Source organism: Zingiber officinale, chromosome 5A (genome assembly GCF_018446385.1).
Source record: "Zingiber officinale cultivar Zhangliang chromosome 5A, Zo_v1.1, whole genome shotgun sequence".
Lineage (NCBI taxonomy): Eukaryota > Viridiplantae > Streptophyta > Magnoliopsida > Zingiberales > Zingiberaceae > Zingiber > Zingiber officinale.
In genome coordinates, this window is record NC_055994.1 from 98,622,471 (window position 1) to 98,647,447 (window position 24,977).

Genomic DNA, 24,977 nt, shown 5'->3' on the forward strand with positions numbered 1-24,977 from the left:
GGTTACTACCCTCTAAAGAACCAATTTCTAAAAACACAAGAGCGACTAATTAACAATCTAATTCCTTGAGGGCATTGTAAAATAAACAAAACGCGATTAAAATTCTCAAAAGATAGCAGCTAACTTTGATTTGGAAAATCATCACAGTGAGATAGAAATGTATGAATTATTCAAAAGATGAAACAATTGAATTCAAATATACCCTAAGCAATTAACGGACATATTCCGGCCTGACACAAATTTCATCGATCCATTTCTGAAAATTGTACCATTGCCTAGAAATCGGCCAATTACCAAATAACTTTTCTGTGCCGATTCAACTGGAACCAGTCTCGAGTATTAATTTTACTTCAAGATTCCGACCTAAACATGGTCATGGATTACCTCCCATATCCTGCATAAGCAGATCTAGTATTATACTAGTCTCAAAAACACATGCTAACAACAATTATCCGGCCAAGATTCTAGAGTTAGGAAAGAAAGCAGACAAAAAAAATGATATGGTAAAACTTGAGCAGAATCTTAGTCTACTCCATCAGCCTCATGAGCATCACTGTCAACATGGATTCAATCTAAGTATCGGCTGATTAATTTTCTTCTTTTGTAAAATTTGCCTCTGTTTCATTCACCACTGGGTGTTGCTTCTCCATCATCCCGGATAATGCTAGTTTTGGAGACCACTCGAGGACATCATCGATAATATTGTACACCTTCTTCTGGTATCTACGGACAATACATTAAATGAAAAATATTACATGAATGTGGAAGCTAGTAATGATCATGAGCAAACAGATTTTAATAAGGATAGCCACAAAAGAAATGACAACGAAGTTAATATTTAAACTTATTACCTAGCTCTGGCAGCCTCATCAGGAGCATGGTACCGAAGCAACAATATGAACAGCACAGCTCCAATGGCATATGTAATCCTTACTGTCCACTTTGGTTGTTCTTCTTCATCTTTCTCTGGCCAAAACCGAATCAGCTCTCTAAATGTAGTTTCCTCAGCATTGATATTGGGGAAAAACCAGATGCGCTTTCCCAAAATAATATATAAAATGCCAAATATTGCTCCTCTCACTGCATGATACAAGAATGAATTCGAACATTTAGTTTTCAGACTATTGCCTGAGCAATTCTGAAGAGGGTAACCAAATTTTCAAGCAGCAAAGGCATGTGAATGGTTTGTCCATATGCATTCAGGGCGAGGAGAACCTTTGGTTTGTCAACCTATAAAAATTAAATTGTCTACATGACCTTTCTAAGATGTTGAGCTCTCTTCTATAGATACTGAGCATCTTCAATAGTTTCTAGAATATGCAAATACATATAGTAGCATTCCAAGTTTATGCCACACTGAATTACTCTTCATCATTTTCTTGATAGTTTTTTGGTTGTCAACTTCATTATTTCCTAGGACTATGTTATGTTTCCTAATTCAAATAGTCTGGGTTGATTCATCATGCTTGAAAAACAAACCGAAACACTAATATAAATCTCTGTTAAAACTACAAAGACAGAAAGTTCCTGGCAAAAGACGTCCATTCAACAAAAACAAGCTTAAAATAACTTACAAATGAAAGATAATGATATGCTTTGTTATTAAGCGTGAATTGGATCTCCATTTCAAAAAGAAAAAAATGATAAAAATACCGAATAATATGGCATTGCAGAACTTACATAGTAAGAGTGTGACCAAGAACAACAAAGCTCCAGCACAGGCATATAAAACAACTATCTTGCATTGGTAAGGGTATACAGGGAAGAGGCAAACAGCAAGTGCAACCAAAGGCCACAGGAATGAAAGAATTGTTTGCCATAGAGTCCGTCTTTTCATGAAAGTCCATGCAAAAAACCCATCATTTTCAGAGAATAGTTGCTCCTGCAAATAAAAATGAAGATTAAATCATACTTTTTGTTTTTTATTTCGACGTAGCTAATGGACTAAAGGGGAAAAAACAGCAAAGAATTTTGTGAATAAAGTATTATTCTGGAGATTATTTGATTTCAATAAGGTAAGGAAAAAGAGGGAAGGGGAGCCTTGGTGTAATAGTAAAATTGTTGCTTTGTAACCAAAAGGTCACGGGTCTGAATCCTAAAAGCAACCTCTTGCAAAAAGCAAGGTAAAACTATGTACAATGAATCCTTCCCAGAAACCCTGCATAGCGGAAGCTTCGTGTACCGGGCTGTCCTTTTTTTAACCTAAAGGAAAAGAGGCTTCCAAATTAGATTACATCTTAATAGAAGGACACTAGATTTCTCACTGTATACAATCTTTAATCATGCGGGAAACTGTTTTTTTAGATCAGGACCTGTATTTAGTTAAGAGTACTATAAAATGAAAGGCAAAGATATGGTAAACCATTGAAAATCACATCAAATACCCATTCAAAAAAATAATAAGTCATAGATCCATAAAATTGGTAGCCTAATGCATGAGATTGTTCCAATGGGAAGAGAATTTCCGTGCTTTGCATCTTGGTTAGCAATGTTTCCTATGACACTAAGGATTTTTTGGAAATATTATAGTAAACAATCAGAAAAACAAATAGCATGCACATAATATATATATATATATATCGAGAGAGAGATTAAATTATTTTTTCTAGTAAAGGTACTATAAATTCATAATTACCTAACATAAACATTTAATTTTATAAAATCAAAAGGAACCTAAAATGATTTTCACCGATCACACAGGGATTGAAGTTGATTTCTAAATAGTTACTAAAGTTAGACATACAACAAGAATAACAACCAAACCCTTATCCCACTATCTGGAGTTGTCTATATGGATCCAGCCATGTCATTAGGCTTGATTCACTACTATATCCTCATTCTATATTTAAATGAACTTTATCATTACTAACAAAGTTTTTTTTATCTCCCTCACCTTCTATTAATGTGTGTATCTACTATGGTTACATATCGCCTAATTAGAGCACTTATTGGATGCCCAAGTACGTGTCTATATCCTCTTAAACATGTGTCTCAGAGTTTTTCCTCAATAGACGCAACCTCGACTTCCTCTCTAATATTCTTGTTTCTTATCCTGCCTATTCTCATATGTTTACACAACCACTTTAACATCTTCATCTCTGCACCTTTCATCTTTAACTCATGTGTTTGTTTCACATGCAATTTCAGCCTCTACTCTGATTAGAATTGTGACATCAATTTCTAAAGATGATTGTGAGCTGCAACCCTCCCTCCAACGTTTTCTTCTACATTTCTATAGAGATTGCATTTGTGGATCATGAAGTTTACAACTTGGTTGTTTCCTAGAGAGCTCATAAATAGAGGGTCCTTCATTTGTGAGTCTCTCTCTCTCTCTCACGGTTTCTCTATTACAATGAGGAACCATCAGCGAGTAGACATGTTGTGAGATTGTGGTTGCAACCTCTTTTTCAGTGGATGATCATAATGTTTGTGCCTAGGTGATCAACATTAAAATAATATTAAAAAATAAAAGAGAAATATATTAAACTAAAAATGAATAATATTAATGTATACATATAACAATTGTATCCTTAGCAACAAAAATATTAGAGTTATAAATAAACTCATGATTTATAAGTAGGAACTAATCACATAACAACACCAAAACATTTTATATTTCGTATTACAACAAAAAAAAACCTAAAATCTGAAGGAAAAAAACTTTCTAAGTGTGCTCAGATTAAACAAGGCACATAGGAAAGCAAAAGAAGAAAAGATGGTTAGAAAAAACATTGAGTGGAAAAAGAAACGCATAAATTGTGGGGTGGGTGGCTCTAGGGAACAAGGATTGTTAGGTGAGCTAATGGGGAAAATTAGGTTATGTTTTAATAACAAATGAACCAACAAATTACACAAAAATTCCTTTAGATCTACTGGGACGACATGGACTACCTTGCTAGAGATGCTGCTTAAAAGGGCTGCCTAGCAACTAGGCAAAGCAATCCTTACTGAAACAACTTAGGTGGCCACCTTTTAGAACAATGCACATATCATCCCATATAAAGGTTGCAACTTGAGGTGTAATTAAGCATCTACATTAGAATTATGTTACGACTTTTAAATTCATGCTAAAAATCTTAAAGGACTGTCATGGAAATGTGCATATAAGAGTAGCATGCAATTAAACATAATAAATTTCTAATAATTTTTGTAATTGTGTTTAAACTAGTGGCTGACACCAAATATTTAGGATATGGTACTTCAAATTTAAAATTAATGCCATTACTAGATTAGTTTTAATTATATATAGAGCATAACTGTTGCTCATCGTCATTTTGTGACTGTTTTCTTAACTTTAAAAGCTTTACTAGAGTATGTTAGTCTTAAAAACAAAATAGTCATCCTGGACCCAGAAACAAAGATTGCAGACAACAAAACAGAACTAAAGATGTATAAGTCAATTCAACAGAGAGGACCAAGGAACTTACAGAATGAATCTCAAGATGAGCAGGCCATGAGGACAACTTCTTCTTCCCAGGCCTAACAGTTTTTACCACACGATCGCATCTCACCAAAAGGTTCTTCATTAGTAGTGTATTTATGATCTCTTCCACTTCTAAATCCTTATTTGAGCTGAGCATTTCTTTGACCTCTGGATAATTTCGCAAAAAGACTGTGAAGTCTTTCCCTCTAAAGTATTCGACTCGTGTTTCTTGCATGATGGCCCATCTTGATTCCAGCTTCTTGTTGTCTCTAACTTTTTCAGCAAATAGCTGAAAAACATCTTTGCCTGAAGTATTTTTCTGCAGAGATCAAGATGTTAGAGATCATAATTGTAAGAAATGTGGACTCACATCATCACATGGTAGTCAAAAGATTGAAACATTCTGCTTATCATAGCTGACTTTACAAGAAATTGCAGGTCATACTTCTTACAAAAAATTCTAGGTCCAATTACCAATTATATAATTTCTACAAAATATGTACAATGTATTGTCTTCCAGATTTACAGAATAATAAAATTAGCTTTTCTTTCTGATCGTCAATTTATATTACAAAAAAATGTAACAAGCCCAAAGGTTTGGATATCTTAAGCTGAAGGATGAAGATAGAAGCGGTGCATGAAACTCATGTAGATTCATGCAGCTAGAACTAGAAGATAGTACAAATGAAATCCATAATTAAATTACAAATTTATGTTGTTAGTTAATGTAGAGGTAACTTAAGATGGTGACATAAAATAAAAACCTTTAGAAGTTGCTACCCGGCAGGCTTAATGGAAGTGAAAATCTTTTAATAACACAAGCCATTTGACTATTCGATGGTTCCTTCTGTTGGTGTAATGCTGATACATTCTTTTAATGTCAGGTCAAGCTAGTAGGTAGTTTTAGGTTTGGTTGACATATTATCAGTAAAGTATACGCTGGAAGATGAAAATGAGAAGATGATTGCAGATTCCGGCTCAAAAATCGCAAGTTTAAAGCTACTCGTAATAATAGAGCATTTTCAGGAGACACACAACAGCGATATGGCTTTCAGACTATAACACTGCTTTTTCTATAAGCATGGTTATTGATGTCCATTGCCAGAACAAAATGGCAAGGAAAATAAAGAAAGAACTGCTCTGGCCTTTTAGCTCTATCTAATGTGCTTCAAACGAAACAAAATGACAGTTAATAACCACAACAACAACAACAACAAAAAAAACGATCAAGCATTCATGAATAAGAATCGATATCAGAAGGGGGGGAAAAAACGTAAACCCTAATTCTGTTCCAACCAGATCCAAATTATGCAACACCACAGCAACTGCATAAAAATACTTCATTTCCGCAGAATACGAGCAGGAACATACGTCCCATAGATAAAGAACAAAAGAAAAGATGAATCTTGTTTCTTCAAATCAAATAAAAATCGAAAGCAAATTTAACGGACAGAGAGGGGGAGAGGAAACGAAGAAAAGAGAGGACAGGTGCTGGAACCTTGGGAGGCGCGTCGGACGCTTCTTTCCCCCCGTTCTGCGATACTCGCCGAACCCTCCTCTTCTCCGTCGCAGATTTCGTCATCTCGATCTCTCAGATTGGAGCCTCGCGTTCGGCGCTGATCCGAGCAAGATCCAGCTGCAGACCGAGGAATCTGAAAAGGTTCCGCTTTCTAGGAAGAATCAAGCGGATCCAGTGCCCTCAGCTCTCGCACGACTCCGGCGCGCAAGATTAAGCAGCGAAGAGGCGAGACTGGTACTTTTGCCTTGGCAAGAGAAAGAAAAAACCGATCGGCGGCCCAGAACCAGGAATGGATCGTGGTCCGTCACCCGTCAATATTTCTAAAATACCTTAATGCTTTTTGCTCTTTCCAAAAATTATTTTAATTACTTGTAGCGTCATATTGATTATTAAAATCCATCAATGTGTTTTTTTTTAAAAAAACTACTCAAATTTTAAGGAATTTTTATAAAGGATTTTTAAAAGTATTTACGAATCCAATTATGGTTTTAAAATTATAATACGATACGCATTCTGGAAGGGGAAACATCTAATCTCAGGTACTAAATATAGGTGCAAAGGAAGTAAACTAAAGTGGAGAGGAAGAACTTGTAACGAGGTCATAAGGCAACATAATTACTAGTTCGATAGATGAAACGCTGAAATTGAAATAACATACAGGGGAATTTACAATGAAAATGAGTTACTCGAGACACTTATGAAGTCGAAACAGAAGAAATTGATGGCGGTTTCAGGTGGAAGATTTCCCTCAAGTTTATTCCATCTCCTCTTTGCTTCATGTTGATCATCCTCATTGTAGTTCAAATAGCACAAAAAGATTACAAAAACTTACCTTCCACTCTTTCTGTGTCCAAATGTATCTTCAATTCCACTGCTCACCTTTTTTCTTCTTTCAGCTATCATGTCTGAATATGCCTGACACGAAGTAATTTTGTTAACGACCTCCAGAGCCAGCAACAAACCACTGAAGATTCTGGACTTCTAAATATAAGGAATAACAAGATTTCTAAACTTCGACTCTCATATCAATTAACCAATATTCTAATAGCCAACTGATGAAACATGTTGATTCAACTTCGACTCTTGTGCAGATTCAGTGGTGATCCATTTCACTTAACCAGTAGGTCTATGACTCACATCAATAACATCCAACAAAAAAATGTATGATTAGCCACTAGAATAAGTAATGACTTCAACAATGAATGGAAGAACGAAGTCACAAGTAAAAAAAGAATGATTAAATAATAAACATATACTTTCAAAAGAATATCAGCTTATACAAATTCCATTTTTAGTCAAACAACACAATTTCAGGTTATAGGAAACTTGGGTGCAGATCACTACTCGAAGCAACTATCTAACAGATGTTTAGGAGGTAATAGTACAGCATAAGTAGGTAAATTTAATGGAAATTTAGATAGTTGAACGATTGCATCAAGAGGCATCAAAATACATAATTTCAATGTGATGCAACGAGGTTAAACAGATTCAGAAGTTCTTTTAGAACATTTCTGTTGGTTGCTTAGCGTATTGACTAATGTCTTGTAGAATGAACACTTTTAATGTTGAATTACTAAAAATACAGGAAAGTTACAGGTGGGCATATTTCAGTCTAGATATAGCAAACTCCTATAGTGGATTATGGACTAATGATTCATGTAGCAAACAAGTTTAACATGAGACAAATCCAGTTAGCCAAAGGTAATGGTTATTTCAACGAATTTCAAATGGAAAAGAATTTGCTCAGCCAGTTCTAAAGTAACTTAGATACCTTCAAATAGAATTTATTGATAAATAAATAAATAAATGAGCAAAAAGTCTGAGTTAAAACCTTAGGGTATGAATAAAGGAAAATGTACCACCATCCACATATTAGTAAGGTTACTCCACCACTTATTGTTGCTGAATGGAGAATAACCCAGCTAGATGCAATAACTGCAATCCCAGCAAGCAATATGGTCCACGGCTGGCACCTATTAATAGATGAGTATTCAATAAAGTTATTGTACTGCATTAATACACTTAACAATTTGCAGAAGAAAGCCTCAATTTGTTAACATTACTAACACAATTTATCCTTCCCATTGTAACTTAATCATTTAATATGTACGTTGGTGCCCTATGGGAGAACACATTATATTCAATTCATATATAAACACTCGTGAATCTAATATAAAAAAAGAATAGTTCGGTGCACAAAACTCCAGCCAATGCTGGGTCTAGGAAAGGGTCAAATCACATTAGGTTTATTATACGCAACCTTATCCTGCATTGCAAAAGGTTGTTTCCACGTCTCGAATCCATGACCACAAGGTTTGCTCTAAGGATATACTATATTAACAAAGCCTAATCCATAGATTTCAGTAAATGCTTATATAACTCATTGAAACCTATTTTTTTTCTCTACAAAAGGAAAAATATGTGAAACACCACTTTGCATGTTATCTTTGTTATATTATCATCTAGAGCGCACAACCATGGGATGTTGAGCTTCTGGGTCGCCCACCGCGAGTATTTCCCGATTTACCTTAGTGGCTAGTGGGAAACTTCCGTGGGGCTGACCAAGTTCATTGTTACCTGGTTTATCATTTTTTTTTTTTGTTATATTATCATCATGACATTTAATCGACTATTGTAATTTGAAAGTGAAGTTGTACAATTGCCAATTTCAACCCATACTAGGTTTCAGTGAGGGAAATAATTGCTCGTGAAGAAAAAGTTGAACAGACGGACTCTCCTTAGCACCCATGCTAGTAGAAGCCTTTATGGGTTATGGCACCTAGAAAATTTCTTAAAGGGAAGTAACTATAAATAAAGCTAAACTTATTCATCCCAAATGGCCATTTGGACAAATTAAGTACTTGACTAACCTTTTCATGCACAATTGAACATCAGTACATCACTTCATTTTTTCCATCAAGATGGAGTTAGACGATTACCATCAATATGTTACTTTCCAAAGTATTCTAGATTTCCACATGAGAGGTTCCAGGGTGACATTATGTCTCAGGAAAGTACTTTAAAGATGCAGCACTATCCTGATGCAGATGCTGAACTACCTCAGCAATCAGCAACCTCAAGGTTCCTTCTAGTGAATCAATAATCTGCCTCAAAGATCAGAGATTTCCAATCTTACATTTGAAAAATCTCACTGCTGATGAAGTCTCATTATCAACGAACTAATGCACCAGAAAGTCAGCAATCTCATTATCACTGTACTTGTGCACCTTCTTGATGCCTTAGAGGTCTGCCTCAAAGATCTTCTCAGCACTACTCTTGACCCAAACCATTACACATGTAGTGTTATGCGCAAATTGTTGATATTTTTGCCACTTTCAGTATAGAAGAAGAATTAAATAAAGAGATTGTTCTTATATATAAATTCTGGGTATCTTTGCTACTTTCAGATTAGAGGAATATTAAATAAAGAGATTATTCTCTTAGGTGGTTACCTATCTTGCAATACGCAGTCTTACTATTGATGAAGTTTCCTCGTTGACGAAGGTACTAATCCACCTCATGGTCAACAATCTCAACATTCTTCTCGATGCCTTAGAGGTCTGCCTCAAAGATCTCCTCAGCACTATTATTCATGTAGTTTTATGCAGTCTTGCTATTGATGAAGTTTCCTTGTCAATGAAGGTACTAATCCACCTCATGGTCAACAATCTCAACATTCTTCTTGATGCCTTAGAGGTCTGCCTCAAAGATCTCCTCAGCACTATTACTCATGTAGTTTTATGAATAGGATTTGGAAATCTTTGCTTATTTAAGTTTAGGAGTGTTCAATTAAGAGATAATTCTGATGTGCAAACTTTGGATATCATTGCTACTTTCAATTTAGGAAGAGTGTTGAAGAAAGAGATTATCCCATTAATCTATTATTTGATTCTCCTTGACACCTTCCCGATTATGACTATATCTTACTATCCTACCTCTTAAAGCACATAAGGAAGTTCAATCCAACCCAAAAATCCCAAGGCATTTAGATTGGAAAACTGTTTTGAGTATTTAAGCATGCTTAATAAGTCTCACTTAACAATGTGAGACTAAGAAATCAAATTTCACCATCTCCTTCTCACTTCCTACTCCTTTTAATATATATTGTAGCATGCCCCTTTAATACCAACATCCCTAAAGATGAACAAATGACTTTGATGACATGTTTAAGACGAAGAGGGTGCCAGAGCACAATCCAATACAAAATGAGGGCTGCACTTAGGTTAGAGACCTTTTGGTATTCAAGCATGCTTAATAACTCTTAATATTGTGCAAATAAGTCTTTCTTTCTCACTTCCTGCTCTCTTTAACATGCATTTTATGTTGGATATTTTAAATAAATGAAATGACTTGAAGGAAAAGTCACGACTTTTGGCCATTTCAATATTATGATGTGCTTGATTGTCTATAAAGAGACCAAGTTGGATGAAAAACAAGACACACATTCTTGCTCTCCTTTCCTTTGTTTTTTGAATTGTCTTACTCAGTGCAAAGTTTAGGTAATTAGCTTCATCTAATCCTATAGGATATTTGGTCTTTGTGTTACACAATTTATAGACCAAATAACGCCTTAAAGGACAGTGTTTGAAACATGATTTGGAGTTCAAGACATTTGTTCTTTCCTTTTAAAGCAATCAAGTTTGGTCTTGTTTTTTAGCACTAGCCTCATATTACACCAACAATCTTAAGGTTTTATGCTACCATCCAAAATGGCTAGTGCTGTGAAAGACCTAACATCCAGTATAGTTAAGCTTGATAGGTTTGATGGCGACAACTTCATCCGTTGGAAGAAAAGGGTTCATTTCCTCTTGGTGGCCCTAAAGGTGGTTTATGTGTTTAACACCTCAAAGCCAACGCATGAAGGAGAGGAGGAGGAGGAGACATTGGACGAGCTCCGTGCAAAACAGAAGTTGGAAATGGATGACGAAATCTGTAGAGGTTAGATCCTCAATGCCATGGGGAACAACCTGTTTGACATCTACTATACGGTAAGAACCACCAAGGAACTGTAGGAAAAACTTGAGGCAAGATACATGAGAAAAGACTCCACAAGAAATTTTCTGTCTCAACATTCTTCAATTATAAAATGATGGACAATAAGCCCATCATGCAACAATTCACTGAATTGGAAAGAATGTTAAACCATTTTTCTCAACACAATTTGGTTATAGATGAGACAATAATTATTAGTGCTTTGATTGATAAACTTTCCCCCTCTTGGAAAGACTTCAAGAAAGATTTCAAGCATAAAAAGGAAGAGATCTCACTTAAAAGTCTAATGATTGATAAACTTTCCTCCTCTTGGAAAGACTTCAAGAGAGATTTCAAGCATAAAAAGGAAGATATCTCACTTAAAAGTCTAGCCAACTCTCTTCCTATTGAAGAAGAATTGAGAAAGTGGGAAACCCCTCAATTAAAGGAGGATAACAAAGGCAAGGAGCCAACCACCAAGGTGAATGCCATAGAAGAAAGCCAAAACAACAAATTCAAGAAGAAGGCTTCTTATGGCAAGGACAATGGCAAAATCAAGAAAAAGAAAGGCAAGTGCTATCATTGCAAGGAGGGACACTACAAGTATAAGTGTCGTCTTCTCAAGAAAAATGAAAATGCTCCAAACTTCCACAACAAAGGCAATGATGAGAAGGCACTTGTAGCCATGATCATTGAAATCAATATGGTTGATGAAGAATTCACCAGATGGGTTGACTCGGGCGCTACTCGACACATACAAGAATAAGGGCTTCTTCAAGTCCTTGAAGGAAATTGAAAATCCAAACTCCGTTGTTGACATAGGGAACTCCTCAACAATACCCATCAAGGACATAGGGGAGATGGATCTAAAATTTACTTCAGAAAAAGTTGTAACTTTAACCAATGTGTTGTTTGTTCCCGAAGTTAGGAAAAATCTTGTATCAGGTAGTCTTTTGAACAAGTTTGGGTTCAAACTAGTTTTTGAGACTGATAAGTGTTGGTGCAATATTCCCCAGGTCAAGGTTGACCGTGTTGACTGAGCTTGAATTGAGTCAAGCTCGAGTCTTGATGTTGTGGTTTCAATGTTTGACAATACATGTAGTCAATACATGAAGATTGCAGGTGCAGTTGTTCATGTGTGAAGGAGAGTCAAGTAGGTCAAGGTTGACTGGATACTTGACGGGAAAATCCTGGTGAGTGAAGCCAGGTGAAAAAGTCCTAACTGGGAAGTTAGGCAGAAAGAAAGTCCTAGTGAGTGAAGATAGGCAGAAGGAAATCCTGATGAGTGAAGCCAGGTGAAAGACCTAGTGAGTGAAGCTAGGCAGAAGGAAGACCTGGTGAGTGAAGCCAGGCACGAGGAAATCCAGATGGATCAAGGTTGATCGGACATATGGTGTTGGAAAGACCAAGTAGGTCAAAGGGATTGACCGGATACTTGGCACGAGGTGGAAAGTCCAAGTAGGTCAAAGGAATTGACTGGATACTTGGCACGAGGAGGAAAGTTCAAGTGGGTCAAAGGGATTGACCGGACACTTGGTGAGCAAGTCCTAGCAGGTCAAGGGTGACCGGATGCTAGGCACGATGAACTAACAGGTCATGGTTGACCGGATGTTGGTTTAAGGGACTTTAGACTTGATTTTGGGAGAAATCATGAGCTGGATCGATCAGGCCATCGATTGGCTCATGTCCAATCGATCGGTTGATCGATTGGGCGAGTCTTCGCGACAAGCCTCCTCCCAATCGATCAGTGGATCAATTGGGAGAAGTGCGCAATCGCACAGAACAGCTCTGGATCGATTGGTTGATCGATCCAGAGCCCCCAATCGATCAATGGATCGATTGGGAAGTGCGATTCTGCGCTATAAGTCCTGGATTGATCAGCCGATCGATCCAGGTGATTCCCAAGAGCACAGAGGCGCTCTGGATCGATCGGTTGATCGATCCAGAGCCTCCCCAATCGATTGGGATTCGACCGTTGGCGTTGATTAAAGCCGTTGTCGAGCTCTTTCTCCGCCAACGCTCGCACTGTTCAGCTCCGATCTTCACAGCAGCTTCTCCACAGCATTTTCCACTCTCACCGCCAGTTCTTGAAGGATCTTGGAGAGACATCCAAGTCAAGAGGCATGACTACAACAAGAGGAAGAAGCTAGGGTTAGGGTTTTCACTGCATATCTTGTAAGATATCTCTTGTATTTGTCTTCCCTTGCTTTCTTGTTGTATTGAGAGTATTGTAGGGCTTCTCCGCCTTCGGTAGTTACCATAAAAGAGTGTTTTATTAGTAGAGGGTGTGGATCCTTGGATTAGTCACCTCTTGTGAGGTGGATACCAAGTAAATCCTCTTGTTAGCGTTGTGTATTTTGTTTCTTTGTATTTTCCGCTGCATATCTTGAAGAAACATGCAACGAAGAGCAAGACGAGCGCACCGAGCTATTCACCCCCCCCCCCCTTCTCTAGCTACATAATCGGTCCCAACAATAAGTTTGTGCTTTCCAAGGGTGGGATGTTTGTTGGGAAGGATTATCTTTATAATGACATGTTTAAGCTAAATGGCCTATCAATAAGAATGCATCCTTTGTTTACTTGACTGAGTCTTCAACTATGTTATGACATTCTAAATTAGGCCATGTTCAGTACAAAAGAATCTATAACATGATTAAATTAGATCTTTTGCCTAAATGTGCACAAAATGATGATGGAAAATGCAACACTTGTATGCTTAATAAAATAACCAAAATACCTTTTCCACAAATTGAAAGGAAACCCAATAACTTGGAATTAGTGCATAGTGATTTATATGATTTGCATGCAACTCCAACTTTAGGAAGAAACAAATATTTTGTAACATTTATAGATGATTGCACAAAATTTTGTTATGTTTATTTGTTACACTTTAAAGATCAAGCCTTGCAAATGTTCAAGTCTTATAAACAAGAAGTTGAACTTGCAAGTGACACCTCTATAAAAAGTCTAAGGACTGATAGAGGTGAAGAATATTATGATAAAGATTTCTTTGAGTCAACAGTATCAAACATGAGTTGACTGCACCTTATACACCACAACAAAATGATGTGGCTAAAAGGAAAAATCGGGTGTTAATGGAAATGGTTAATTCCATGATGACTAATACAAGTCTTAGTCAAGGATTTTGGAGTGAAGTTGTACTTACGGCTTGTTATATACTCAATAGAGTAACAAATAAAAGAAGTTCAATAACCCTTTATAAACTTTGGCACAAAAGGAAGCCCAACCTCAAACACTTAAGAGTGTGGGGCTGTAGAGTCATTGTGAGGTTTCCTGAACCCAAAAGAAAAAATTAGGAGAAAGAGATGTAGAGTGCATCTTTATAGGCTATGCACAAAATAGCAAAGCCTATAGGTTCATGGTAATTGAACATAATGATTCTATAGGAATCAACACAATCATAGAATCAAGAGATGTAATCTTTGATGAACAAAGATTTAGTTCCATTTCCAAGAACATAAACAATGACTTGATAAATGATAATGTTGCTAACTCAAATGACTAAAATGAGGTCTTTGAGCTAAGAAAGAAGCAAAAGGGCAAAGAAGGTCAAATCATTTGGTTCAGATTTTGTTATTTATCTTGTTGAAGGTACAAGAAATGAACATATGATGATCCTAACAAAATAACCTTCTGTTTTAATACAAAAGATGATCCTACAACATATGATGAAGTTATGAAATCACAAGATGTATCATTTTGGAAAGAGACAATTAATGATGAAATAGACTCAATATTGTCAAACAATACTCGGGTTCTAGTGAATTTGCCTCCCGGTTCCAAGCCAGTGGCTTGTAAATGAATTTTCAAAATGAAATTAAAAGTCGACGTAACAAATTGGTAGCCAAAGGTTATACCCAAAAACATGCACTTGATTATTTTGATACATACTCACCAATTGTAAGGATAACTACCATAAGGGTACTACTTGTAATTGCCTCAATCCAAAAATGGGTAATCCACCAAATGGATGTTAAAATTGCATTTTTGAATGGTGAGTTTGATGAAGAGGTGTATATAAGAAACCCGAAGGGTTTGTGGCACCTAGACAAGAGCACAAAGTGTGTAAACTTGTGAAGTCATTGTATGGACTAAAACAAGCTCCAAAGCAATGACATAAAAAATTTGATCAAGTAATACTTGCTAGTGGATTCGAATCAATGAATCAGATAAATGTATATACATCAAATATTCAAATGACAAAGTGTCATAATATGTTTGTATGTAGATGACATGTTAATCTTTGGTTCAGACTTAGAACAAGTCTTAGAAACCAAAAAGTTGTTATTAAGCAAGTTTGATATGAAAGATTTGGGAGAAGCCGATGCCATCCTAGGCATAAAGATCAAAAGAGAACAAGGATCAATCCTACTCTTGCAGTCTCATTATATTGAGAAGGTTCTCAAAATGTTCAATCACTATGATTGTAAACCGGCTTTAACTCTCTTGAACCCTAAAATTGACCATGTCAAGAATGAGGATTCGACAGTATCACATTTGGAATATTCACAAGTGATAGGAAGGTTGATGTATGTCATGACTTGTACACGTCTGGATATTGTTTATGCAGTAGGGGTGTTAAGTAGGTATCCAAGTAAACCCAGCAAACAACATTGGTTAGGTGTTACAAGAATTTTGAGATATCTCAAGAATACAATAAATTATAGTATAAGCTATAAGAGAGATCCTTCAGTATTTGAAGGATACTAAGATGCTAGTTGGATAACGAATATAGATGATCACTCTTCAACAAATGGTTGGATCATTACTCTAGGTGGTGGAGTTGGTTCAAACATGCATAACCGATTCTACCATGGTAGCTGAGCTGAGTTTGTAGCTTTAGCTGCAGATAGCAAGGAAGTCGAATGACTAAGAAACTTATTGTATGAGATACCAATGTGAACAAAGCCTATCTCTCCTATAACTATACATTGTGATAGCACAAGTATGATTGCCAAGGCTTATAGTGAGGGATATAATGGCAAATCAAGACATATTGGAGTAAGAAAGTATAGTTAAAGACTTGATAAAAAGTGGAGTCATAACCATACATTATGTTAAATCCAAAGAAAACTTAGCTGATCCTTAACAAAAGGATTAACTAGAGATATAGTAGAAAGAACGTCCATTGAGATGGGGTTGAAGTCCATGATATAAACCTTCAACAATGGAAACCTCAATCCAACGCTACTACATTGCGTAGTCTTGGATTCAATGTAGTGAAAAGTAAATTGGACAAAGGTTGAAACACTATATCAGAGATAAGTGTTTAAATTCTCGCTAGTAAAGTGAGGATGAACTTAATGATTCTTAACAAGTCATAGAAAATGCCACAAATGGCGGAGGCATTTGAGAACTTGCTTAGATGAATGTAGGATTTAATTATCCATTAAAGTTTTGGACTTAAACTTTGACACACACATGAAAGGATTGTAGGATTACACAAAGTGTATGTTGTTTATAACAATTGGAAAGAAGTGAATCTGTGTGTGATGGTTCATCTCGTTTGTTACATAAACCTTTGGTTCAAAGCTTAGCTACCAAAATGGTTTACAAACTTATAAGAAACCATCACTAAGATAGTGGTTCAATCGAAAAAAATCATTATTGATGCATAAATTATCAAGATGTGTTTTGTAATCCACGAATAAAGTATTTTTAATTATTGAAAATGACGGGGGATTGTTGGACATTTTAAATAAATGAAAAGACTTAGAAGGAAAATTCGTGACTTGAAGGAAAAGTTGTGACTTTTGGCCATTTCAATATCATGATGTGCTTGATTGTCTATAAAGAGACCAAGTTGGATGAAAAATAAGACACATTCTTGTTGGTGCGGGAAGTATCCGACGATCGAACCTGAGTTTTGATAATGGCAAAGGGTTCAAAGTTAAGGTTATTTGTGGTCTAACATGTTTGAATGAGTTTGCAGGAAAGTCCTAAGTATACTTAGACAAAAGTCCTAGCTGCGGTTAGGCAGGTGGAAAACCCTAGGGGGTGGTAACCCTAGGTCCTAGGGGGTGGTAACCCTAGGTCCTAGGGGGTGATAACCCTAGGCGGAAAGTCTTGGCGGGTCGAGAGCTTCGGACAAAATCCTAGGGGATGGTAACCCTAGGTTGAAACCCTGGTGTCGCGAACCGGGTAGAAGATTGGATGGGTCGTGGAGCTGACGTCCAGCATGAAGACCGGAAGCTTCGAACGCTGAGCAAAAGTCCAGTTGGTCTGGAGGATCAACTAGCAACAGGTAAACTCTCCTGAGTGGAGTAGGTGAGGACACGTTCCCCGGTGAGGGAACAGTAGGCGTCGGTTCGACCTAGGATTTCCGGATGGAAATCCGAAGTCAGAACCGGACAGTCTGGTGACTGTCAAAATTACTTTCATTTGTCTTATTTTATTGTGCTAACTCTGTTTTGCAAGATATACTTTGTTTGTATACTAACATACCTTGCAAAACGTAGAATGAACAAGAAAGTCCCGGATGAACACTTGGAGGCGCCTCGGGTCACGTGGTCGACAGCCCCTCAGTAAAGCACGAGGCCGCCCTCCATAGAGCTTGGGGGCGCCCTGGACGTTGGATGGAGGGCGCCCTCCATGGAGGTTGAGAGCGCCATGGATGCTGATGGAGGGCGCCCTCCATAAAGCTTGGAGGTGCCATCAGGAGGATAAGCAGCGATGAAGCAGGGCTTATCCATGCGCGGCTCATCCGAGGATTGGAGGCGCCCTCAATGAGGTTGAGGGCACCCTCAACAGGCTATATATGCCTGGTTCGACCAGCAACAAGTACAACAACTGAAAACGTAATCTTTCTTCCGTGTGCTGCTCAAAGGACAATCCGATAAAGCTACAACTCGACTCCGACGATCAGAAGCTTCAAGTTTATTAATTCCTTGTTTGTCAGTATAAGTTTTTCATTTATATTGTAGTTCAAATTGTAACTTCCGAATTGATAGTGATTGCCCGAAGTAAATGCTCAACGAGCGTGGACCTTGGAGTAGGAATTGCCAAGCTCCGAACCAAGTAAAACCCTTGGCATTTGTATTTGTGTTTTATTATTCCGCTACGTATTACTCGATAGTTTTTCGAAACAAACGTGAAAACCACAAGCGCTATTCACCCCCCCCCCCCTAGCATTTTCGATCCTACAATTCTTGCTCTTCTTTCCTTTGTTTTCTGAATTGTCCTACTCTGTGTAAAGTTTAGACAATTAGCTTCATCTAATCCTATAGGATATTTGGTCTTTGTGTTGCACAATTTATAGATCGAATAAAACCTTAAGGATAGTGTTTGAAACACGATTTGGAGTTCAATAAATTTGTTCTTTCCTTTTAAAGCATTCAAGATTGATCTTGTTTTTGAGCACTAGCCTCTATTACACCAACATTTTAACACTACCGTCCTAGTTTTCCTGTTATACAATTCCCATTAACCTAACGACTTTATCCCAATGTCTGATGTGGAGAAATAACAGACGGCTTGAAACAAACAATCATCGATCCCATCAATCATAGAACCAAAGGATAAGAAAAAAAAAGAGAGAGAGAGAGGCTGACCACGAGGGTTTGGTGTCCCAAACGGAATCATACTCGAGCGAGAGGTAATTGAGGTAGCCATCCATGTCCTCCACGACGCCGTCCTCGTTGAAGAACTGAGACTCGTCAGACTTGTCGCCGTTAATGCTGGAGCGGAGGCGGCGGAAGCGCCGGCGAGGGCTGCGCGAGGAAGCAGATCTGGCAGGAAGAAGCAACGTATCGCGCTGGAGTAGGGAGGGTTCGGCATCCGAGAGAGATTTCGCCTGAACGGGTCGGCGGCAGCAAGGGAACAGATAAGAGACGGGGAGGGCAGTGAGCGCTTCCATGGCTTTTTTAGGAAACAATACCAAATTCCCCTATTTATTTATTTTGCAAGGAAATGATTAATTTCATTTGACCCCATACCTTAATAAAATTATGCAGATACAGACCTATCTTTTTATTATTATCGTTTTACTCCAATTCCCTTAAAAATATATAGTTAAAGACTTTGAAATCAGAGATCCAAATAATCTGATTAAATCAGTAAAATACTTGAAATAATTGCAGCTACAAGAGAAGTACAATATGACTTACACAAGATTCCATGGAAAATAATACAAATCAAAGTGAAGGTACTATTACACTAAACCATCTCGAGGTGAATGCTGACCAGTTCTGGAAGAAATAAAGGAGATAGAAACCTAGAATCATGAGGTGAGATCTTCTGGAATATGTTGGATAGTTATTCGGCTGCAGTTACACTCAACAAAACTTCCAGTGGTTGTTACAGTTGACACAGGTAACGAATGTCGTCATTGGTTCGTCCGCGCTCCGAGTTTGCAGTTGATAGTATGTGCACTTCCGCTGCCCACACCGACCGCATTTGAACTGATCAGTGGTAGCCTTTGGAGCCCCGCCCCTCTCGCAGTCAAATAAGGCCTTCTCTTTGATTTGCTCATTTGCAAGTTTCCGCTTGTCGCTGGCCATCTGATCGGGAGTCATAGCCACTAGTCTCTCAGGCTTCACCTCTCCAAGGAGAACTTTCCTTCGAAGATCAGTGTTGTTGCCATCCTTCAAGTTGAACATTATGGACCTATATTTAAGCTTCTGAGAACCAGTGGATCTACCAAGTTTTTCAAACATCATTGACTCCACCGTGACAGCAACTCTGATGGGATCACAGGCGTCCACTTCGTCCAGGATGTTTCTCACTTCTTCCCTATCATCTTGACCGGTCTCTTGCGGAACTTTAGAGAAAGCTTCAGCTAGAAGTTCCCGGATTTTGTCGCGCGTAGGATCATTACATTTAACCATGGTTGTCAGCTTCGGTGGATGAGCTGAAGAAGCAGGAGATGGCCTCTTGGTTGTGGAAGCTTGATTTTCTCCCTTGGAGATTCTTTCCGTGTTGTTAGCGCTAGTGTGAAGCCCAGATTTATTGCTTCTATTATTCTCAATCATGTTTCTTTCTGAATGGGAAATCTCAGTTTTTAACCCCTGGTCAGCATCTTTCTTATTCAATTTGGGGCTTTCTGAAGTTGGATTTCTGCGATCCATGGTAACTGACCCAGCTTTGGGTGCCTTGTCAATCTTGATAGTTTCTTTTCTCTCTGGTTTGGGATTTTTTGTTGAGCTTTTATTCTCCAAACTGCCATTTTTCTTCGAATTTGATGTCTCCTGAATGACAATATTCTTCCAATACTCTAAGAGGGCAGAAGCCTCAACTTGTATCTTTGAATGATGATGTTTGATCAGATAGCGAAGGCGTTTGCCTACCTGAAGGAAGGAAAGGATGAATAAGTTCCTACTTGAGAGAATAGGATAATTCTGTTATAGATCCTAACATCCCTATATTTGGAAATTGTCGGATTGATTCGGTTCAAAATAACTAGCAGATGGCATAACTCTAAGAGATGTTATTTTTACTCCCATGATCAATAGATAAATAATTCTCAAAATTACCTTCATTATTCATTAGGGAATGAGCTATTCTTATGATTTTCACAAGAAAAAATTGTAACTAAAAAAAAAATCCTATTTTTCACCCAGCAAAACAGAAAAGATTCTATTTACAATAGGCTTAAAGAGGACATGGCAAAGAAAATGCACAAGGAAATAGATTGTAAGAATGCCAAGATACTTGGATTTGAGCTAAATCTTCCTGAATTAGCATTATGATGGATGCAAGTTCATATTCTCATAAATGAATCAATTTAAGATATTGTAACCACGCTGTACGGAGCTCAAACTACTGACGTATTAACAAGCAAGGAGCTGTTTCCCAAATTACATATTCGTAGCATATGCACTTAAAACATTCAGTTAAATAAGATAATAAAGAAAAGGAGAAGACATGAAGGAATTTGCTTAAATTATGTTAACATTTTAGGGCACAAGTCAAAGAAACCTTTGATACAAGATGAACTCACTAAATAGCTGCAGCCTTAATAGAGCTCAATGGAAGAATAAGATTCATGTAGCCAATCCCGAATAGTTGGGATACAGAGCTTGATGACAATAGTGACTAGATGCATTCACCAATCATGTTCAAAATACTCAATTCATATTCTCTGTAGATGATTTTGAGGTAATTGATGAGAGTGAAAATTGAATAAACATGATAAATATCACCAAGAACCAAATTTTCAGAACTCATGCAACAACAAAATTGAACTATCAAAAACTCAAATACTATTACGAAGAAGATAACTAACATGGAAGGATTGGAGCCACTTTTAAAGACTTCAACCCAAATTAAATTTAACTAAATATTCTAGAAAAGAAATATTCCTATAATAATCAATTACACTTGAAATAATTCAACAATTTCTCTAGACAAAGCAATTACCAAATCAAAAACTATGTTAGTTAACTTATTCTCAATCTACCAAAATTAAAGTTTCGAAAATTTAAAACTTTCAAACATATAATTCCTCATTTTTCATTACAAGAAGCTTGAATTGTCGAAACAAAAAATTTTGTGTGGAACTAAAGTTGAACACAAATTTTTCATTTCCAACAGAAGAGGTGTGGAAGTAAAAAAAAAGACTACTAGTTTAAAGAAATGTAAAATAGTAGAAATCTGAGGTTGAGAATTGCCTTTCATTTGTAATCCACTTGCAACTTCAACAAGGCCACTTTGGAAACTTTGGAATCTAAATTTTTTTATAAAAATTGGACAATGTTGGCAAATGCCATAATTTGTTAGACAGTTGAAGTAGTTACAAGAATTAAAAATATCAAGAGGGTCCAACATTATAACCTCCCTAAAGAAAATTATAAGGGAAGCATACTTTCAAAAAGCAAAGAGTATTATTGATGGAAGATTCAAGAGATTAGGTCCATATGGATATATATAAAATTTTATTCATGAAGAAACATAGGTTGGTACAGTCAGATTCCTGACAACTCGTATCCTATTTCAATACAAGTTAACAGCAATAAAGTGCCAATCAGGTTGGACTTAAACCAGTATCAAAATCAAGATTTAACACCTTGTTTTATTTAGCGTAAATAGAAGTGATTTAGAAATTGATTTTACATAAAGTTTAATATGAAGATAATCTTCACGTAGTCCACCACAAGCAGTCAGGAAGTAGGATTGGTAGCTTGTTTTTGTTTGCATATATAATGTTGATTCTACTTGGTTAACTACACATCAAAGCTTCATAGAATTATGTGAACCACGTTATATTAACTCCATATGGTAAGAACTCCCCATGTAAAGTAAACATTGGAGGAAACCACTAATGAGAGTTGAGAACATTGTTGGAATTGAACATACTTATGATACTTCAAAAGTCTTCATCTACCTACTCATACCTTTGCCAATTACTAACACTCGAACTGACACATCAAATGGACACCCTTGTTATTGCTCGAGTATAAATTTTAAAAATAGCATGTCAAACACATGGATCAACAACAAAGTAGAATACTCCAATACGAGTAACATAGGGACATGCAGTTTCCATACCTTATCTTTTTGATTTTTAAACCTCTGCAATATCAAGACCACTTTTATTCCAGTAAAATGCTCTTTAACCCATTTAGCACTATCGTCGGAATTGAATGTGATAAAAGCTCTTACCTTATGTAATCCGTGCATGCCATATCTCTCAAAATCATTGGAAAATTGGTAAAGGCAGTTGCACTTTGCCTCCTTCATAGCAATTTTGTCAAATATATCTTTATGGTAACTCTGCTGTATGTGATATTGCAGCTTGCTTTTATATATGGCAAGACAATTTTTTTTAATTTAATTTGAATATTTGTAAGATTATAATATTAATTTATCATCAAGAAATTTAAGGTCAAAATCAAACAAAAACAGGGCATGGTTTCTGGCCTTGGCCTGAAATTGGAAAGATTTGAACACTTTTGTACTCGTGAAAATAAACTGCAACAGAAAAAATACGGAAATTCAGTAATAGCGATATATTTTCCGTGGCACCATGGATGAAAAGACAAACAGTTTGCAAACACAGTGGACAAAAAGCAAGCATCTTTTAACATTGATTAGAGAATGCTATACAAACAATAAACAATTCTAATCAATGAGGTGAAAATTTTAAGAAAATAAATCAGAAGGAAAAAAAAACTGCACTCGGATTCAAAAATTCTCCAGACAACATTAAAATTGATAATCAAAATATAACTTTGTGGGAACAGCGTGAAGTAATCGATCCACACGCAATGAAAACGGACGAAGAGAAGAAAAAAATACCTGAGTTTCCACCAGATCTTGCATCGTGACGGGGATCCTCCTCAGCTGCTTCAGCGCGTCGACGCACCGATCCACCTCAGTCGACCCGCTTCCAGCCTCCGCCGCCACGTCGGCCGCCTTCTTCGCGACCTCGAAGGTCTCGAGTAGCTCTTTCTCCATCGGATCCAACGACGAAGGCGAAACCTCTGCACACAATTTCCCTATGCCGGTGGAAGGAGACGAACCTAGAGGTCATCCAAACGCATGTAAAGATGGTGGATCGACGGATCGAGTCGAGATCCCAACAAATCGCTGCGGCGATCGCCGCTGCAGCGCTGCTCGATGGGTTTGGGCGAGATTTTGGGAGCAGGAAGAAAAGGAAACCCAAAGGCGTACGTCTCCGACGAGATAAAGTATAGCGGAGAGAGAAGCGACGGTCCAATGGCTTCCACGTCTTTCTTTGATTGAAAATCGCGCGGTGGAAATTTGGTAGGCGATGACCTCAAGAGAGGTAACTTATACCTAACTAGGTACACAAAATGCTCGCGGCCCAGTGGGCCGATAGGAATACCGAACATATTTTTAAAAAATAACTAATATTAGAATCGTGAAAAAAAACATATTATCAAACAACATTCCATTCTACCTCGGTCAGAAACAGCTGCTTAATTGTAATTGATACAGTACATAATACTATGGTGTCCGATGAAATTTAGTAGTCAAAAGTTAAGGAGACGTGACAGTCCGAAATCAAGGGAGCATGACAGTCAGAAGTCAAGAGGACATGTCAGTCAAAAGTTAAGGCGACGTGGCAGTCAACAGTTAGAGAAAGAAGAGGTAGGACCGTCTAACGACATCAGCGACATTGTTCCCGGTCGGGTTCTGACAGACCAAGACCCAAGATCTGAGACATCCAGATATGAGACATGATGGGCAGTCGAGGTGATGCCTGACCTGCTCCGACTGGTCGGGTTTCCACAGCTCGATTATATTCAGGCCTGGTCCTCTTAGTAGGCCAACTCCCGACCATCCTGAGCTTTCCTTAGTCATACTCGGTCGGGACAGAGGGTGTTATACGACAACAAGGTCAGGGAATCGTAACCTCCTATCAGAGAATAACTGCTGTATGTCAAGGAATATTCCAATGGTCTGTGGTCATCTGCGAATAGAACCTTCTTCCAGTTCATGAAAAGGTGTCACGTATCCTCCATCACCAGACAGGTCAAGTACGTTCTCTCGCACATTCGCACTTATCTTCTACTTTTCTTTCTCCTTTGTACACTGTTCTTCTGGGAAAAAAATACCTGACTTGAGCGTTGGAAGGTCTGCTCCAAGGACCTTTTCCCTGATTTCTGACCTCTAACATTCCGTGTGCTTATCTGAGTGTGCGCAGAGCTCAAGTACCATCGGCTCAGTCACCATTGCCCATTAGCATCACGTGGAGGTTCGTTCTTGTGGGCACATACGAGAAGGGTATCCCAGTCGCCTCTCCGTCAACACTAGCAACAGCTCATCCGGCCTTCATCTAACTCAGATTCCAGACAAGATCAATTTGTCGATGTCTGTGGGAACTTCCTTCACCTGTTCTGGAGCGTGAAGATGGAGAACATCGGACGAATCAACGTGACCATGACGGCAGGGGAATACGACTTGTTCAAGGAGGTCAAGAGGCGGACGGCATCCAAAAAACAGACCACTACTTCATGACCGTAAAGATGCCCGCAATTTCCAAGGACCCAACTGACGTTTCTGATAGAAGATCTAAGAGGAAACAACCCGAGGAGTTCTCCCCGGCCTTCTATCGGGAACCTAGCTCGGACTATTACCACA

The 24,977-nt window shown here is 37.7% G+C and overlaps 3 protein-coding genes across 3 annotated transcripts; all 3 read right to left on the reverse strand.

Annotated features, from left to right (window-relative positions):
- Positions 1 to 129: 129 nt before the first annotated feature.
- On the reverse strand, positions 130 to 6,062 carry LOC121981179. Its single transcript, XM_042533572.1, has 5 exons — positions 5,922 to 6,062; positions 4,428 to 4,742; positions 1,681 to 1,882; positions 852 to 1,080; positions 130 to 723 (listed from the first exon to the last, which is right to left on the reverse strand). Exons 1-5 carry the CDS (start codon positions 6,003 to 6,005, stop codon positions 588 to 590), a joined length of 966 nt encoding a protein of 321 aa, XP_042389506.1. The 5' UTR covers positions 6,006 to 6,062; the 3' UTR covers positions 130 to 587.
- On the reverse strand, positions 5,922 to 18,815 carry LOC121981180. Its single transcript, XM_042533573.1, has 3 exons — positions 18,485 to 18,815; positions 7,774 to 7,915; positions 5,922 to 6,857 (listed from the first exon to the last, which is right to left on the reverse strand). Exons 1-3 carry the CDS (start codon positions 18,787 to 18,789, stop codon positions 6,771 to 6,773), a joined length of 534 nt encoding a protein of 177 aa, XP_042389507.1. The 5' UTR covers positions 18,790 to 18,815; the 3' UTR covers positions 5,922 to 6,770.
- A 162-nt stretch (positions 18,816 to 18,977) lies between these two features.
- On the reverse strand, positions 18,978 to 23,539 carry LOC121981181 (transcription elongation factor TFIIS-like). The gene is made up of 2 exons (XM_042533575.1): positions 23,169 to 23,539; positions 18,978 to 20,218 (listed from the first exon to the last, which is right to left on the reverse strand). The coding sequence occupies exons 1-2, from the start codon at positions 23,325 to 23,327 to the stop codon at positions 19,208 to 19,210; spliced, it is 1,170 nt and encodes a 389-aa protein (XP_042389509.1). The 5' UTR covers positions 23,328 to 23,539; the 3' UTR covers positions 18,978 to 19,207.
- Positions 23,540 to 24,977: the final 1,438 nt, after the last annotated feature.

Excerpts from the sequence above, each read along its gene's own strand:
- LOC121981179 (XM_042533572.1), bottom strand. The coding sequence starts at position 6,005 with ATGACGAAATCTGCGACGGAGAAGAGGAGGGTTCGGCGAGTATCGCAG. Across the intron at positions 1,081-1,680 it reads CTTGGTCACACTCTTACTAT|TGAGAGGAGCAATATTTGGC; the intron begins GTAAGTTCTGCA and ends TGTATCATGCAG. Across the intron at positions 724-851 it reads GATGAGGCTGCCAGAGCTAG|ATACCAGAAGAAGGTGTACA; the intron begins GTAATAAGTTTA and ends TATTGTCCGTAG.
- LOC121981180 (XM_042533573.1), bottom strand. The coding sequence starts at position 18,789 with ATGGAAGCGCTCACTGCCCTCCCCGTCTCTTATCTGTTCCCTTGCTGC. Across the intron at positions 7,916-18,484 it reads TGGGACACCAAACCCTCGTG|GTGCCAGCCGTGGACCATAT; the intron begins GTCAGCCTCTCT and ends ATCTATTAATAG. Across the intron at positions 6,858-7,773 it reads TCCTTTATTCATACCCTAAG|GCATATTCAGACATGATAGC; the intron begins GTTTTAACTCAG and ends ACTTCGTGTCAG.
- LOC121981181 (XM_042533575.1), bottom strand. The coding sequence starts at position 23,327 with ATGGAGAAAGAGCTACTCGAGACCTTCGAGGTCGCGAAGAAGGCGGCC. Across the intron at positions 20,219-23,168 it reads AAGATCTGGTGGAAACTCAG|GTAGGCAAACGCCTTCGCTA; the intron begins GTATTTTTTTCT and ends TCCTTCCTTCAG.